This window comes from Penaeus vannamei, chromosome 6 (assembly GCF_042767895.1).
Source record: "Penaeus vannamei isolate JL-2024 chromosome 6, ASM4276789v1, whole genome shotgun sequence".
Classification (NCBI taxonomy): Eukaryota; Metazoa; Arthropoda; class Malacostraca; order Decapoda; family Penaeidae; genus Penaeus; species Penaeus vannamei.
The window spans coordinates 46,388,645-46,406,144 of record NC_091554.1 but is presented as its reverse complement, the minus strand read 5'-3'; the positions used below and the strand labels follow the sequence as shown (position 1 = coordinate 46,406,144).

General features: G+C 35.4%; 3 protein-coding genes across 7 annotated transcripts in view; 2 read left to right on the top strand and 1 right to left on the bottom strand.

Moving 5' to 3' along the window:
• The window catches only part of LOC113813416 (mitochondrial intermembrane space import and assembly protein 40), a 5,323-nt gene extending 3,646 nt beyond the window's left edge, over positions 1-1,677 (top strand). The window contains exon 3 of the mRNA XM_027365389.2: positions 1-1,677. This exon is cut by the window's left edge and continues 289 nt beyond it. Within this exon, the coding sequence (XP_027221190.1) occupies position 1 (1 nt within the window). The 3' untranslated portion in view covers positions 2-1,677.
• Positions 1,678-2,904: 1,227 nt separating this feature from the next.
• On the bottom strand, positions 2,905-11,938 carry Sym (symplekin scaffold protein). 2 transcript variants are annotated; one of them, XM_027365387.2, is made up of 20 exons: positions 11,787-11,938; positions 10,237-10,433; positions 9,897-10,130; positions 9,565-9,720; positions 9,184-9,332; positions 8,870-9,036; positions 8,505-8,753; positions 8,229-8,390; positions 7,877-7,981; positions 7,402-7,642; positions 7,027-7,246; positions 6,628-6,826; positions 6,078-6,319; positions 5,524-5,702; positions 4,942-5,102; positions 4,660-4,783; positions 4,213-4,400; positions 3,833-4,009; positions 3,484-3,582; positions 2,905-3,143 (listed from the first exon to the last, which is right to left on the bottom strand). In XM_027365387.2, the coding sequence occupies exons 1-20, from the start codon at positions 11,817-11,819 to the stop codon at positions 3,138-3,140; spliced, it is 3,288 nt and encodes a 1,095-aa protein (XP_027221188.1). In that variant the 5' UTR covers positions 11,820-11,938; the 3' UTR covers positions 2,905-3,137. The 2 variants fall into 2 exon arrangements, with proteins under 2 accessions (XP_027221188.1, XP_027221189.1); XM_027365388.2 differs by having other exon boundaries at positions 8,882-9,036.
• Positions 11,939-12,463: 525 nt separating this feature from the next.
• Vps60 (vacuolar protein sorting 60) lies at positions 12,464-17,074 on the top strand. 4 transcript variants are annotated; one of them, XM_070123125.1, is made up of 5 exons: positions 12,483-12,624; positions 13,400-13,478; positions 14,951-15,114; positions 15,471-15,713; positions 16,033-17,074. In XM_070123125.1, exons 3-5 carry the CDS (start codon positions 14,962-14,964, stop codon positions 16,291-16,293), a joined length of 657 nt encoding a protein of 218 aa, XP_069979226.1. In that variant the 5' UTR covers positions 12,483-12,624; positions 13,400-13,478; positions 14,951-14,961; the 3' UTR covers positions 16,294-17,074. The 4 variants fall into 4 exon arrangements, with proteins under 4 accessions (XP_027221187.1, XP_027221185.1, XP_069979226.1 ...); XM_027365386.2 differs by lacking the exon at positions 13,400-13,478 and having other exon boundaries at positions 12,464-12,514; XM_027365384.2 differs by lacking the exon at positions 13,400-13,478 and having other exon boundaries at positions 12,468-12,624.
• The last annotated feature ends 426 nt before the right edge of the window (positions 17,075-17,500 follow it).

Sequence of the window (17,500 nt, the reverse complement as noted above, 5' to 3'; positions counted from 1 at the left end):
ATGAATCATTTAGAACTATTTGGAAAATGGATGTATCTGTCTCGGTGCACTTTGAACAAGAGTGTTTGTGAGAGCATGTATATAAATGGTGGTACAAGCTCATGTAATAAAGTCCCGTTATTTTCAGCTGTAGATGAAAAGCAGTTTGTAAGCATACCAGAAATGTTAACATTGTTATGTAAATATTATAGAAAGATGCAGTTGTGGGTAATCTGTTACAAGAACCACAGAGTTTCCAGATGTCAAATTGGGAACAGAACATTACTCTGAAAATGGAATAATTGTTTATGTATTTCTTTAATAAAATGAATAAAACTAAAGTGTGATGTATTTACTTTTTTTTTTTTTTTTTTTTTTTTTGCTCATGTGAGTACTCATACTTTTTTTTTTTCTCTTTTCATTTTTCATTATGAATGACCCTTGTTACTGAAGGAAAAGAACAGCCTTGCAATAAAAAACGTAACCAAAATGGAAAAGAAATTATTGTAGACAGATGAACTTGTAACATGAAGACAAAAGCATATTCATCTGATCCTTGTAAATATATATGAGATGTGTTTATGCAGATGAAGAAATTGCTAAAACAGTAGATAGGTACAAAATATAAAATCGTTAGAAGATAGGTGTATGATCCTGTTAGAGCATATGATAAGTTGTTACATATATTCAGGCATCTTAAGGAGAATATATTTTTTTCCATAAATATATATACTTTAATAATCAGATTTCATGACAAGTGGTGTTCTTATTTTTAAACATTTTATCGTAATATAGCTTACATCTGAATGAATTATGAATCTGGAAACTTCTTTCTAAACAGTACTCATAAATGCACTTTGTTTATACATAATTTTGTATTTCCAGTTATTTTTACTGTGTATTCTTTGTGTGTCTTTGCATCTCAGGAACCTCAAATGCAATCACCAACTGAAATCATTTCAATTATGTGAGTGCTGTAGTATGCCTCATACGTAAGGGCCTAGAAAAAATAAGGGGAAAAAATGATAAGAATTGAATTGAATCTTAACTTATCAGGCTAAATTGCAAGAAAATGTGCTCAATGGCTAAGTGAGCTAAAGTACCCGAGTATTGATCTAATAATCAGGTGTTTGAGCCTTGTGCCGCGAACGATTAGATTCCCAGCTTTTCCTAGGACACTGAAAGAGTTGGTAAGCTATAGGATTTCCTGGTCGAGTCTATGCATAACTCAGTGTCTGTCTACCTTTTAATAAAATGAATAAATTGCAAGATACATCAACTGAGAATATTTACTGCTGCATTCAAAGAAACTTTGGCAATTGAATATCCAGGTAGTCACAAATTCATATTTGGCTATGCAAGTTCCATACATTAGGTATTTTTTTCTTTTTGTTAAAAAATACAAAGTTTAAGAGGGATGAAAGATTATGAAAAATGTGTAAACATATTTTATATAGAATGTTTAGTTTTCTCATTGCTTGAAATTACTCTTTATGATTAGATCAATTTTAACTTTTTGTTTAGAAAAAGAGTGCAGTATCATTTTAACACTTTGTGTGTTTACTTCTTGTAAGTATTTGTATACTATTATTCTGAGAGTAAAGTATGTTTTACAAGACTAATTCACAGTAATTCAGCTTCTCAGATTTTAAGATATTGTCATATATGATAATTCTGAAATAAAGGTATTTGTATATATTTACATTTTTTAGCACATCCTCATATTTAAATATTTATGCTTCTTTTCCATTTTGTAATGGGAAAAAAATATTTTTGAGTTATATAACAAATACAATGACACAACACTCAGATCAAACCATTTCATCCATTTTTCATACAAACTTGATTAAACAAAGGAACAGATATTGTTACCAGTCCACTTACAATAAACACACTTTCTTTATGGAAAAGCAAAAATAATCAACCACATATTATTACTATTTTTTTTCTTCTTTGTGTTCACATAATTTATAATATAAGAAATTGGGTAACATTACTGGAATTTCATGATCAACTAGTACTCGAGTTATTGCAACAAGAACTTTCTTTACTTAGTATATCCTGTTGTGGTTCTCTTTTTAAAATATGAAAGAACCAAATCCCAGAATCATATGGAAATTTAAGACTTTCGTGAAATGGTTTCCATTGTCCCGAGTGTTAATGTAGTTAATACTTAGGATTTGCCTTGGATTGCTCCACGGTGGCTGGATGCGTTTGTGGGAATTTAGGCCACAATATTTCATGTCTGTTTCAAAGCCACAAGCATATATGGTACAAAAATAACCACAACTGTTACTAGGATATGGCTTGCGCTGTCATGCTTATGTGTACCGTAGACCTCGAGTATAGGCCTTTCAGCATTTTTGCTGGCTCAGAGGCCATGGGTGAAACCAGAATGCATATGTTTAAACCAACAGTGTCAGGATGGCACGACATGCATGCTGTGTTCAGTGTGACTTTATATATTTATTGCATTTACACACAGATGGCTCAACAGGTGTTTAGTCACATAAAAGTCAATTGCTAGATCTTTCCATCTCACATTTTTACTCGTTTCCTTTTATTTTCAGCTTTTATTTTTTTATTAATATTTCCGTATCCTTCAAATAATCATAATATCAATAACAATAACTATTAATATTAATAGTACTAGAAAAACACATTTTCCCAAAAAATCATGAAATCAGAAAATCTTGGTGGCTGAGCACTTGTGGAACTATCCAAAATTCACATAAAACTATAGCAGATAGTACAGGAACCATCAGCTAGTTTTCTATTAAATTTAGCATTGAAAATAAGTTTTCAATTGTCTTCATACTGCCATTGTGTACAAGCTCTAACAGCAGAGCAAGTTCATATATCTCTACAGCAAAAAATCTTCTACGTGTCTTTGGAAAAAAGGGTTAAGGAGAAAAAAAAATCCAGTTCACTTATATCACTTTATAATCAGCTTTATAGGTGTTAAAATAATATAAAAATTGTACTGACCTCATACAACTATATGAGCTATGATGCAGCCATTATAATGTGGCTGATGAATAAAAGGGTTGGACTTGAGAAAGAGAGAGAATGGGAATATGTTTTACTGATTTTACATATTTCTGTATAATTTCTCATCACTGGAAGGCTGTTGGACATGCTGGATAATTCCATAAGGACTACATCTGTAAAAGAAGAAGAAAAACATATGGAATCACATCAATTTATACAAATATGCATTGGCCATTATAATCCAGTACTGTGGTCAGACAACTGGTGTACAATTTGATGTCCTGAAGTTAATTACAGATTTTTAAAAAATCAATATACAGTAGGTTCTTAGCATATGACCACTTTACTATAGTCAAGTCCAAGATCAGGTTTACCGAGTCTTGGTCTGTTCCTTATTCTGTTCCCTATCCCCTACTAATCAATACTTTCTTCTTTTTCAAGTAGTAACCATATTATTAACCACAGGCTCATCGGATCTTACATCCCTGCAGGACCTGAACAGCACTGCCTTACCTCTTGGGCAGAAGGGGGCAAATCAACTGGCCGGGATCCCTGAGATGATGGATTGTGCCCTTCAATAACTTCTAGCAGGCTGGCTGGTATATGAGCTCGCTGTCGATTGAGAGAGGAGGATATACATTTAGGGAAATAATAGTATGTATGTGCCTTCAAGATATATTTATATTGCTTTATTGTGAAAGTATTTGAAGTTGTTCTAAGATGTTAATGCAGGTCATAAAATGCGTGTGGGGAAGGAGCACACAACCAACTTTGAAAAAAGAAAATAATAATAAGAAAAAGTATTATCCATGAACTAAGCCCTTCAGAAAAAATACCACTATATTGCGGCCAACGTGCTAACCTGGTTTTCTGTGAGTGTAGCAATATGGGAAAGGAGTTGAGAATGAAGGTCGGAGGCACTGTTAAATACATCGGACAGCTGGGCAGGAGGAAGCTGAAGGAGCACTGTGAAACTCTGAGGAACGGCTCGTTGACAACACTTGATGAAACCTTCCCAGACTTTTCTCTGCTTCCAAACCTTTAATAAAAAATTGGCAAGATATTAAGAACCTAATAAAACATATGGATATATATTCATACTTATGCAAGAAGTATTAACCAAAACTGGATGAGATAGTGAATGTTTCTAAAGCTAGACATGACAGCAAGTATTTCACATGATCATCTGTTAGTGCAATACTAAATAAGAAAATAAACCCCCATTTTGATCCCATTCCACACCTGCTTAATAATGAGTCTCTGTAATATATTCATTATAAAGCTAAGAAGCTTTGGGTAGTGCGTTAGGGTCTGGATGACTGTGCGCATGAAGAGTGTCGGCAACTGTGGCTGTTCCATGAGTTGCTGAAGCACAAAAGCCAACACTTCTGCTGTATAAATGCCACGCTCCGCAAAACATAATCCAGTGGCTGCAAGATAATAAATTCATATACTCACTTCTTCACATATCTAAATCATATCATATAATCAAATATTAATTAGTCAAATAAAATTTGTTTGATAGATGAGTAGGTTTATTATGACATGAATTTCCATTAAAAGCACAATGCAGAACAAGAAAGCAAATTCTAATCTAAAAAACCATTCCTTCTTTTCACTTCAAGACCAAGAACCTGCATCTGTGTTAACCATACAATAAGTAGCCAACTAAAGTAGACCACAACTCACCTTTGATAACTGTCTTTACATCACACTTGTCAGGATCAATAAGATGAAGAGCAACCAGGAGGTCCACTGGAGTCAGCGGAGAAGCACCTGTGTCTAATGTCACTCCCCACAACCGGTTGAATACCTAAAGAAACAAAATAAATATACACACAACTTCCTCATCATTTGCACTAAAAAGAAATAACAATAAAAGCCCAGTTGCATTTTCTCAGACATCATATCAATAATCAGACCAAAGAAAATTCCTTCTATAAACATTAACAAACAAAAACACAAACTGACCTCTTTAACAACATGTGGATTGAGTTTGATGAGTTTTGGCAGGACAGCAATCACCTCCTTCTTGCTAAGCCCAGTGAGGACAGGGATAAGGAACCTCACGTCGGACACACGCCGGTTGTAGAGCTCACGCACGCGGCAGACCAAGGCTTCACTGGGAGGTGCTGTTTGTTGGAGAGGAAAGAGAATAGAGGGTTAAGAATCTGTCTGATGTGGTTTTATTCATGAATCTTCTCTAAATGATATTTTGTTTATTAGTATACTAAATGTTAAATCACTGTCTTCATAATTCTTTCATGCATTGTGTGCAGGTTTATATCTCTCCCACTACTCAGCTATCAAGGAGTCAATTAGTAGCTCACCTTGACCTCATCTGATTTCCCCATTCCTCAATTTGGGGGATTTTTTTTTCTAATGCTACCAAAAGAGATTGTATATAATATACACTAAAGTACATCCACCTAAAAGAAAAGACAAAAAATCACATATCATCTAAAATTCCCAGTATCAATCTAAACAGATTTCCTTTCCTTTCTCAAAAGGTAATCATAAAAGAAAAAAGGAGAAGAAAAAAAAAATCTGTACCTTTCTCTGTGAGGATGTGAATTATCCGCGTGATGAGTGTCTCTCCTCCCTTCGGACAGGTTTCAACCAATTTGAGGAGCTGTGGGGAGTCCATGCCCATGTGACGAATAGGTCCTTCTAGCAGCCGCAGGATAGCTCGCTTGGCTTCATTCACTGTCTTTACATACACTTGTGCTAAACTGTTGGGTGGAGAGATAGAATACTGTAGGGCTTTTTGTTAAATTTGTTGCTTTTTGTATCCAATATGTAACAATTAAAATAATAATAATAATAAAAAAAAAATAATAATAATGATAATAATATTGATAATAGAAACAATAATAAAAAAATAGTAACATTAACAATAATTATTATTATAATAAAAATAATGATAATGATAATAATAATAATAAATGCAGCCATAAAAGTAATTATAATAGCTATAAAAAATAAATAACAAATAAAAGAACATCAAACAAGACAAAACAAGAATATCAACAATAACAATTGTAACACATTAACATCAACAATGACAATAAAGATAACAATTAACAGTAACAATAAACACAACTCACTCATGAATGAGAGCTTGATTCAGAGGCAACAGAGCCAAATATAAATACAGGCAAGCCTTGACCAATGGCTCTGTCCACTCGTTGGGTTCGTTAGGTCGTCCAAAGTTGTGCGAACATAGGGAGTCTGGCGGTGTTTCCAGCAGAAGATACTTGAGGTACACTGTAGCAACCTCGGTGACTATCTCACTAAGATTCTCATGCTCACACAGGTCCAAAAGGATTGGAGTTACAACTTCTCTTACCTAAAAAGAGGTAAAAATAATTACTTTCACTTGGGATTTGTGTAAAATGGGTACAGCCAACAGCATTTCTCATTTTTGGCACAAATTAAAGTGTACTCTAACTATGAAACTATAATATGATATTCAAGGTTGTCCATACCCAGTGAATTTATCATTTACATACTGTTATCATCATTATTCAATATCTTCCAGAAGGATTATCATAGTTGTATTATCTAATAATAGAGTATCCAAAATTATTACCATAAAAATACAATGAATCTTATACCATGCCATAACCCCTACTAAAAACATCAGACAAAACTTACAGAATCCTGATCGTGGGTTGCTAAGAGGGACAGAGTCTTCAGTGCAGGCTTTGCCGTGAGCGGTCTCCATTCGGCAGTATCTTTGAGGGTATTGGCAACAGAGATGATCGAGTCTGTGCCTTGACTACCAACACGCACTAGTGACAGTATGAGATCTTCAGGCACATGTGGACATTCCAGAAACAGCCGAGACAGGAACCTGCAAAATTTTAAAGATTTTTAGAAAATGCCAACATAAATACATAATTTTGAGATTATATGAAAAATAAATCTGTCAAGGTTTGAAAAAATCAATCTTTATGGAATATCAAACATAAAATTGTTTTGCAAATCTGATAAACAAAGTACTTTGTAAGCTTGAAAATTATGTTTTAGGGAAGAAAAAAAATGTTGACATACTCATCTCTCTCCTTGGAAGCCGGTTTCAGTAGAACTTTGCTTACAATATTGCCAAGAATCTCTTGATAATTCTTGTCCTTCTTTTGCACTTTCTTCCCGCCAATATTTAAGATTTTGTTAATAAGGGAGAAGTCATGATTCACAGAATACTCCGAGAAGAGCCACGAGAAGAGCAGGTCAGCCCTGTTTTGCATGTCTTCCAGTATGAAATCTTCTAGTGCTGAAAAGCAATGCAAACCTCAACATGTGATCTTGAAACAGAAAGTAAAATATTTTTTCATATCCAAAAATTTCTGGACAGCTGCCTCCATGGATTCAACAACTAATCTCTAAATAAAGAGAGAGAAAAAAAAGAGATGGTGAAGTCAATCGTACCGTCACTCTCCTGATGGCTGATACACCCGGACAACACTGTGAGAATCCTCATGCGGTGCTTTGGCCCTTCCCCGTGAAGCATCACTTTGTCACAGCGCATGAGTCGTTTGAACAGTAGGCTTTGGAGTTTGGTATTAGAGGACGAGGAGAGTGGTTTCGTGACCTCTGCCAGCTTCATGGTCTTGATTTTGTGCCTCAGGGGTCGTCCTATTACACCCGCTGGCACTAACACTGGACCGCTCTGATGTAGCACCATCAGAGTATAAAGAGGCGAAGGGGAAAGATATATAAAGATTTATCAAACAGGTGTCCTATTCACCTTATATAAAATATACATTTCTAAATATACTCTAGATCTAAAAGATATATATTCATGCTCTGATACTGATTCCATTCATACACTTTCCTTCCATACCAACATTGCAAAGTGTCACATAAAAGTAGCAGAACACGATCCTGCACACTATCAACCCACCTGCATAGTATCCTCTTCTTGCACCTGCACCTTTCCCCCCACAAGACGAGAAATTTCTTTACTCTCCTCATCGCTCTCTTGGTCCATGTTACTGCTGGTCTTTGCCTAGATAAAGGGCCCAAGAAATGTGAGAGCAGGAAAGGTGAAACAAATATAAAGAAAGAATAAAGGCCTTATGAAAAAACACATGTAGAAAGACATGGTATCACTTCATGCCAGTGAGGGCATTCAGACACTCTAGATGATAGGTACTGTACATATAATGATGCTACATATGAAGTAAATAACTCCCATAAAAGTGACACGATTTTGAAATAAAACCATGAAGTCTTCACCACAAAAGACATATTACCTCCTCTTCTTTGGCTTGCTCCACCCCAGGCCCTACACCTGCTGCTGTCAGCTGTGATGCAATAAGCCTTCCTACATGCTGGATTTGAGGTGATGTGCCAGCAGCTGTGATTGGGCTGTATCCAGCACTGAACAAGGGTGGCATCTCATCAGGTAGATTCAACTATATGGGATGGAAAGAATTAGGATACATTTAATAAATACAAATAAAAAATATATTAGGAAAAATACCCTACTATGACAAGAAAAAACAAGCAAGGACCAGCAAAGGACTCACCATCGTAACCATAACCAGGCTAGCAACATTGTCTGGGGTCAGCTTCTCCACCAACCACCTCTGGGTGATGTCAATGGCAGAGTTCTTTCTCTCCACCTCCACCTCCTCCTTCTTTTCCTTCTTGTTCTTGCTGCTCTCCTCATGGTCGACCCTGGGCTTCTTGTTCGGCGATTCAGAAACTTCCTCTGCCGACTTGTCTCGCCGCACCCGCTTCCTGATCTGATCCTTGGATGGCATTGACTTGTTGACCTATAACAACAAAAAAATCCTTAAGATAATTAAACAAAACAAAAACTTCTATAGAGCTCATCCAATACATTCAATTAAGAGAAAAAAACCTTTCCAACAATCACTTTTTTACATACATTTTTCCTCACCTCTGACGCTGTGATTCCCAAGTCATTCAGGACTGTTGTAATGTGTTCATGGTAATCATAAGAGGCAGGATGCTTCAGGAGGTTCAGCATCTGTATCTTGAGGTGTTTCCGCACACTGTTTACTTGTGATTTGGTGAGTGTAGGAGGTAGATTGGCTGAGGAAAGAAGGCATTGTTAGAAGTATCTGTATGGTTCTAACATTATTTAACAAAACTGGGAATCTTTACCTACAACAATATTCATTTATATGTAACCTTAAGACCATAAAAACAGCATAAAAGATCAGAGGGAGAGAGGCTTACCATGAAGGATCTCAAGCGCATTAATAATCATGCCCAGGAACTGTGGCCGTGCCCTTGCGATGATAGTCAGCGACGACATACATGTCATAAGGTTGACAGAGCTGATGTGGATGGACCCTTGGAAAGCTATCAGTTTGTTGAGAACCATCCTGGATGACAACGGAAGACAGTCAATTAATTTCCATCATAATGCCTCAGATTTCTATCAGTGAGATCCTTAACACTTATTTTTTTTTCCAAAACAAATATAATAAAACATATAATAAATATTCAAATTACCATCCATCATAAATTTACTATTTCCTTTATATTTATTTGCTGTATTTCTCAGTAGTCTTTACCACAGATAATAAAGACAAAATAATCACACAAATACCATACCTTGCCTCCTCTTCAAGTTTTCTTGGCCTAGCTACTTTGAGTGTAAGAGGAACTTGGTCGAGGTTGAACTCCCCATCACGAACAACTGAATCAGCCTCTGTGTAGGTCTGCAGCAATACTAAGGATTCTAGGAACTTAATGGCCTGTGTCCTTACTCTGTGGAAAAATAAAAAAACAGGATATAAAGACACTTGTTTTCCTACTACTTTATAAATAGACAAAATTTATTATGTATAACCTAAACATAAACATATATTTGAAAACAGAAATATACAGATGATCAAATTTACTCAATCAATAAGGAAAAAGCCATTTGTAAACAACTCACTTACCCATCATTATCATGGTCAATCATTGTAATAATGGAATTCTTAATGGAAGTTATAATGTGCCAGACTTGCTCCATCTCAGGGGTAACAGTGCGAGCAGAGGACAGCCATGCCAGTGTAGCACGGTGAAGCTGAGCTGCAGCCTGCACAACACGTTTCACTACAGCCACTCCTTCATCTTGCAAAAGCAACTGAATATTTGGCACAAGACGTGGCAGCATGGCAACATCTTTCTTGCTGTAAATAAAGATAAAAGTTTATAATTCATTGGTATAGTAGCCCAACCTATTGACTTCAAACAACCACCACAACCATGGAGGGTCCTCAAGCATTATATACTCACCAAGCTTCCTCAATGAACCCGACAACAAATTTACGGACATCTGAGTTCCGATCAGTCTGGAAAGCTGCCACCTCCTCAAAGAATGAGTCAAGGAGATCAGGTTCACGGTGGATGATCAGCTCCTGAACCTGAACAAGCTGTCCAATTCTCTCTTTCTCCGAGGGCAGGAAAGCTGCCGTATTCAGCAGTTCCACCACCTGTGAAAAGAGTCAGGTGTTATGGAATATAATCAAACTAGCCTACTTCAATAAATCTTTCTCACAAATACTTATGAGAAAACACACATTCCCTTACAACAAAACAATGGATAATTCTAGCAGAATTGTCCAAATAAGACAATAATGACTTTGTTAATTCTTAATTCAATTAACAAAACTTTTACCACTGATGCTGAATCCATATAATCATTATATAATTTTTCTGTCAATTTTTCAGCTGATAATTACTGTGAAGAGATCTGCATCAGTGATACTGACAATACTGATATCATTGGATCATGTGGTGTATATTGTGCTTTTATTGTAATTTTAAACCACAGAAAACTATAGCAATGATAATGACCCTAACAGCTTCGGAGGGCAAAATATATACTAAAGAAATTACAAAATTACAAGGTAAAGAAAGAAAACAAGAAACTAATCACCCTAATGTCCTGTAAGAGTCAAAAATTAAATTGTCATAAGATAGCGCAACAATCACCAACCCCATACAACATATAAAAGCAAGGTGGAATTTGAACTTGTTCTATATTTTATGATAAATCACCAATGAGGTCTATAAGATTTACCTTACTAGAACTTATATACTAAGGGTTTGTTGGATTTTGCTGGAATGCCACAAACTGCTGCATTCTTATCACTGCTAATGTCAGTGCTATAATCACCTAATGAAATTTAGTACCCTCATCTAAAATACTTGGGACAAGAAGAAGCAGAGACAGATAAAACACCTTTAATGGCATAAATAATGATATTCAATGACACTTGTAATGTACCTAGAAAATACTGCTGCCTTTCTAGAATATGAAAAAACTGACTCTTACATAACACAATACGCGGTAGCATTGATCTGTACAATACATGCTGAATACTTCAATTCCACCTTGCATATTTGGCCGCGAGAGAACTTATAAACCCCTCTGGCAATCTATTGTAAAAAACAGGGAATCACTCCGAGCTCAAATTATAAGAATATCTATGATAACTGGGACTGTATTATCTCTTTATTCTGTCTTATACTGAATGATTACCCATCTTTATCTCTTTTGCTTTCACTTTCAATGTAAGTCAAGCATGGAAGCAAGCAAATAATTCTGTATGTTATAAAGGAAACTTATCTTAATATTAATTCAACCATTCTTTTATTCATTTACGATAATCTTAATATCAAACAACCAACATTCTCCTAATTGTATGAATTAAGTACATAGATAAATATCATCAAAACAGATGGATTTTCATGTCTTCTCTTCACTGTCAAGATGAAAATACCGGCATCCTTTATTTTGGCTTTAGTGTTATCTGAATTCCCCCACAGTACTCAGCACTTGCCCTGTCTCGCGTAGTCGGCTCGCTCTCACTCATGATGACTTTGAAGTGATGATTTCTCTCATTCCAAAAAAAATCCTTCCGAGTTGTGTGTTTACTCTCTTTTGCCGAAGTCCTTCTGCGCCAACTTGTTTGGTTGATATTTCCGGCTTTCGTATTGGAGTTGGGTGGCGATTTGTTATGGGTTCTAAGAAGATCCTACAATAATGTGATTGTAATGTATTCACTTTACTTCAATCTTGATTCTGATTTGTTTATTTTTATTTTATGTTATATGTGTTGTTGCTTGTGTATATTGTTTCCCAAATTTGTGACCTGGATTAAGATGATGAACCGTGTTGAAACTTAAAGAGATAGCCCTATTTTCAGGAAATATATACAACTTGTAAAATATATTACGTGTCTATTTTCAAATTTAAATAAGAGTAAAGTAAACACCATTCATAAAACATACACACTATTCTACGCAAAAAAATAAAATTTAATGAAAATGTAGAAATATGCAAATCTCATGTCAAACCATACTTAACTATCAAATACATGCTAAAACCTTATTATAGCGCGACGATGATAATAACCTATAGATATAATGAACTTTATATCATAAAAATATATACATGATGAAGTTTAGCAACACCCCCATAATACTAATATATTAAAAGAGCATATTCCTGATTACCGCAAGGGCCCTCGACCACGGAGTCCATTTGTTGATCTTCCGTCATACCTTTGTGAGTCAAGACAGTCATATCCTTCTTGATTCTCCTAATCTTTCCTGCTCTTGTGTCAGACTCACGTGAGGTAGACAGGCGTTGGGTGTTTTCTCCCTCTTTCCACCTAGGTATGCTTGGGTCTCTTTATTAGGTTGAGTGTGTGTGTTGTTGCTTTTAAGATGATATAAAGTTGTATTTACCCAAGAGCGAGAAAGTTGTTTTTGTCTTTCGTCATGTTCTGTATGAGCCTTTTTAGTTCTTATTGCTACCTTGGGCTTTTATAATATATTGTCCAAGTATTGATAATAAGTATATAGTATATGTATGTTGTATATGTTTAGTTAATCACGTGTTTTTTCTTTATTACATTATACGCTTGTGGTTATCAGATTAGAATTAACAGTACTTAGCATATTATTTTATCCAGGTAAATGAACATAGTTAATATATTGGTGGTAATTAGTGTGTTATGACATTTAAGCTCAAGCTATCAAGCCTGAATGTGCGAGGATGGAGTTTAGCCTGCCTCTGTTATAGCTCTGTAGGTGCAGTGACCTGTCTGGAATCAAGGCCCTTTCCACCAAAGATCTTTGGCAGACAACTCTTACAATATTTTGTCCATACGCCTGTGTACATTTCCTATCATTAACATCACAGGCATATTTTAGCATAAAGGTATTCAAACTGGCTTGGCATATATCAGATTTGGTCTTGGGGTACATCTGTGGTGGACAGGAATCACTGATTCCAATATGGGCGGAGACTGCAGTGGTCAACTGACTGTGTACGGCTGACTTGGCTGCACTTGTCATTTCATGCACAACTGATTCTTGTGGATCCATGATATAATTTGCAAATCATGCTTCAGCAAAAATCAATATACATCCCCTATATGTATTCTAGCAAGATAGAACTCGGACTGTTATGGTGGACCAGAATAATTCACAGCCATCTGAAAAACCTCCAGCTGGGATTTTTTATGGTAACAGCAATGCTTTCAAGAATGAAAAACCTGAAATAATGTCATATTAAACTTCTCACTTAAAATATTTTGAATGAAATAAGCTATATAAGCAAAATCGTGAAAGAAATAGATATTCTATACTTTAATTTGTTAACTAAAAGTTGTCAGATCATTGATAAAGAGGATATTTGGATTTTTTATATCAACTGTATTTACAAATTGTATTTTTTTTACATTAAATATGTGTAAATTTACCACTTGCTTGCTAACTCAGAGATGAATAATATTCTGGCTTTGCATTTTGAATGGAACTGAAAAAATGATAATTTGGAATATAAATGATGTAGTTGAACAAATGTAAGAATTTGATCCTAAAAAGAAAAATAACAGCTGCACTTTACAACTCATGCCAGTTATATATTCATTTGATTCTCACCTCTGATTGTTTGTTATGATTGCCTCCTTTATGAAGAGAGTGTAGGTTATACATTGTGGGGGTGCCCTTCATGTACTAATCAAGGGGAGGGTCGATTCCCCCCAGTAAATGTTGTTTTCACCTCCGCATGGTCAGCAAAATAGTGCTGAAACACCACTTCCAGAACTGAGTGGACCTGGGATGGGAGTGGTGTTTTCCATGATATTTTTCTTTTATTTTTGGCATTACCATTCATGTCTGCAAATTATTTCTTGTACTGATGACTGCAACTTTTGTCCTCTATAGGAATATCAACTTCAATTGCCCTAGCTTAGTGTGTAATTGATATTAGATATGCACTAGTATGAGATTCCATGATACATATTTATCAAATATCAGGTTGGTAACTTAAAATGTTGAAAATTGAAAGATGCTTAAAAGTTTGGTTGTGCAAATTACAAAGGTCAGGTACAATAGGTTTATGTGAAAAAATTCTCACCTTGCCTTACAATTTTTTTCCCAATATTTCATTCTCTCATTTTTCTATTATTATGTGTAACATTATTGTTTTTAGTTTTACATTAGTCATCAGAATAGAAGGATACAAACAGATTATAGCTAGGGTAGAGAGCTATTCCTAAAACTAGTGTATGATGTGATTAGGAAGTAGGATTGCAAAAGGTTGCAATATTATGCCTCAGATTTTTTGTTGGACTGTAGATGATGTTGAATTATATTCAATAACAGACGTGATTTATTATGGTGATAAGAGATTTGAGTGAATGAGTGAGAGTGTGTGTGGGGTGGGGGGGGTGTTTAAGTGATTCTTCTTCTGTCTTCTGTCTTCTGTGTTCGGTCTTCGGTCTTCTTTTGCACTTGGCTTCATATTCCAATGGCAATTTTTAAAGTGAACAAAAATTTACAAATTTCTTACATATTAAGAATATATTTCCATTTTTGTTTGCTTTTCTTTTATCATGTTGCATAGTTGTACCATAATCACCAAAAATAATATAAGGCTTATAGCACCAGTGAATGATTATATAATTTTCTCTCCCTCTCTCTCCCATTCCAGACTAAACAACCATGAATCGCCTCTTTGGTCGCGGAAAGGGAAAGGAACCTCCTCCAAATCTCACTGACTGCATCGGCAATGTTGATAGCAGAGCAGACTCCATTGAAAAGAAGATTGCGAGGCTAGACGCAGAGCTTATCAAATATAAGGATCAGATGAAGAAGGTCAGGAGGCAATTTGTATTCCAGGAAAAATTGTCATTAATCTGGATTTTGCTTGTCCTTTTCATACCCAAACCTAAATTGCAGTCCTGAAACTCAAATGAATATACTGTAGAAAGGAACAAATAACTAATCCTATAACTTATTTCACAATTGTTCATTGCACAAAATACTTACCCCTCCCTGCTATGCTAAGAAAAATTATAGTTGTTTATGAGTACTTCCTTTCATGTTTCACATCTTCATTCATGAAATATAACTGATTTTTACACAACAGTAGAAAATACAGTAGTGACGGCTTCTATCTCAACATTACGGAATTGGTGATTACAATATAACAAATACCAATATTTACCCAGATGCGTGAAGGACCTGCCAAGAATGCAGTCAAGCAAAAAGCCTTGCGTGTCCTTAAACAGAAGAAGATGTATGAACAGCAGTCCACGAACCTGAGGAACCAGTCTTTCAACATGGAGCAGGCCAATTATGCTACACAGACCCTTAAAGATACGAAAACCACTGTCCAGGCCATGAAGCTCGGCGTGAAGCAGATGAAAAAGGAATATAAGAACATTAACATTGATGAGATTGAAGACCTCCAGGTAAGTTGCTCTTTTGTACTTCAGATGCAGTGATAGTTGGAGGTTGGTTCAAATATCAGAGGTGAAGAATTCTGCCTTGGTTCTAAGGCAAATCTAAATCTAAGATCATTATGATGTTATGATTGAAAATAGAAATAGAAATTGTATTTGTTGCAAACTAATGATTAGTGTTTAGATGAAACACACTGTATATACCAACTGGTAATGGTATTGACAGTCAGTACTCACTACATCAACTTGTAGTCAGTATTATTGGAAATCAAGAAATCATATTTATTTTCTTTCTGTCAAATTTCATGAATTCACACTTTTCCTCCAGGATGACATGGCAGACATGTTGGAACAAGCTGACGAAGTACAGGAGGCCCTGGGAAGAAGCTACGGCTGCCCAGAAATTGATGAGGATGAATTAGCAGCAGAGTTGGATGCTTTGGGTGACGAAGTACTGCTAGATGACGACACCTCTTACCTGGACGACGCTGTTAACATCCCCAGTGCCCCAGACAAGGAGCCCGGAGCAGAAACGGTGAAAGACGGCATGCCAGTGGACGAGTTCGGTCTACCACAGATGACGTCGTAGAAACTGGCCAGAATGGGAACTCTGCTGGAACTCCCTTTTGCAGTTCTTCTCTGTTATCATTCATGTCCATTCTTACTTGCATCTTAATTTCCGCCATCAGTACATAATGTGGTTCACAAGGGATGGAATTACGTTCATAGATATCACCAACATAACAATAGAAATGAACAATTAAGCTAAATATAGAGAGTGATTATTATTAGAGTTAAAATCTTTTAAAAATTATTATCAGCATTTAGATAAATAAATATGGAGTAGTCCCAGTGAACAACTTTTTGCTTACCAGTGAGACGTCTCGGTATGTAAGATCCGCTACTTAATCATTATATCTTCATGAATGTCTTATGTGGTGGGTACTCAGTTTTCTTTTACAAATATGCAGGAAATGCCTTATATTCTCCCTGTGTAACTTTTTGTTTCTTCTGTCCTTTTATGCTTTCTTTTTATCAACTCTTTTCTAATAGAATAGATTCGTTGTGACACTTTGCCTGCGAACTTAGTTATTAGTTTTCGTAATTTTTCAAACATGATTATCTCCTCCTAGGATATTACAAAGACCTACTATGTAAGTTAGACTTTTTAGAAATAGTTTTTGTGTGAATCACAGAACTATAGGTATTTTTTTTTTTTTTTTAATATGATTGCTTGTTTATGGCATAGAAATTTATTGTAGCAGATTTCATATATCACAAATATTTGATTGAATATAAAGTCCAATTCTCTAAATCGTATTGTCAATATGTACAGTTATTTTCAGCATACAATAAACAGTTGTGTGTTCCATTGTTTTGTTATTGAACCTTTAGACCCAATAATGGAAGGGATTTATTGGTTCATGCTATTTTACATTAGATAAGAGTTTTAATGAATGTGTAAAATAAATATCTATACTGACATCACTGTTTACTAATATAAACATTTAAGATTGGCTTCCAGTATTCATATCTGACTCAACCAAACTCATGATGGAGATTAATATCTTCTTGGCCAGGACCTTACAATCTGCGTGAGATGGATGTAGTCTTCCTTTTCTATATGCTGCTATTTTTTGGCAAGCAATGTTAAAGTACAGTATAGTCAGTGATGCCACAGAAATGTGTTTAATACTATTATACAATTATGACATAATTAACACTGTTTTGAAGCCTGACTAGATGCATCCACTTACAGGAATTTTAACTATGACGTAATTAATGCAGGAGGCTTG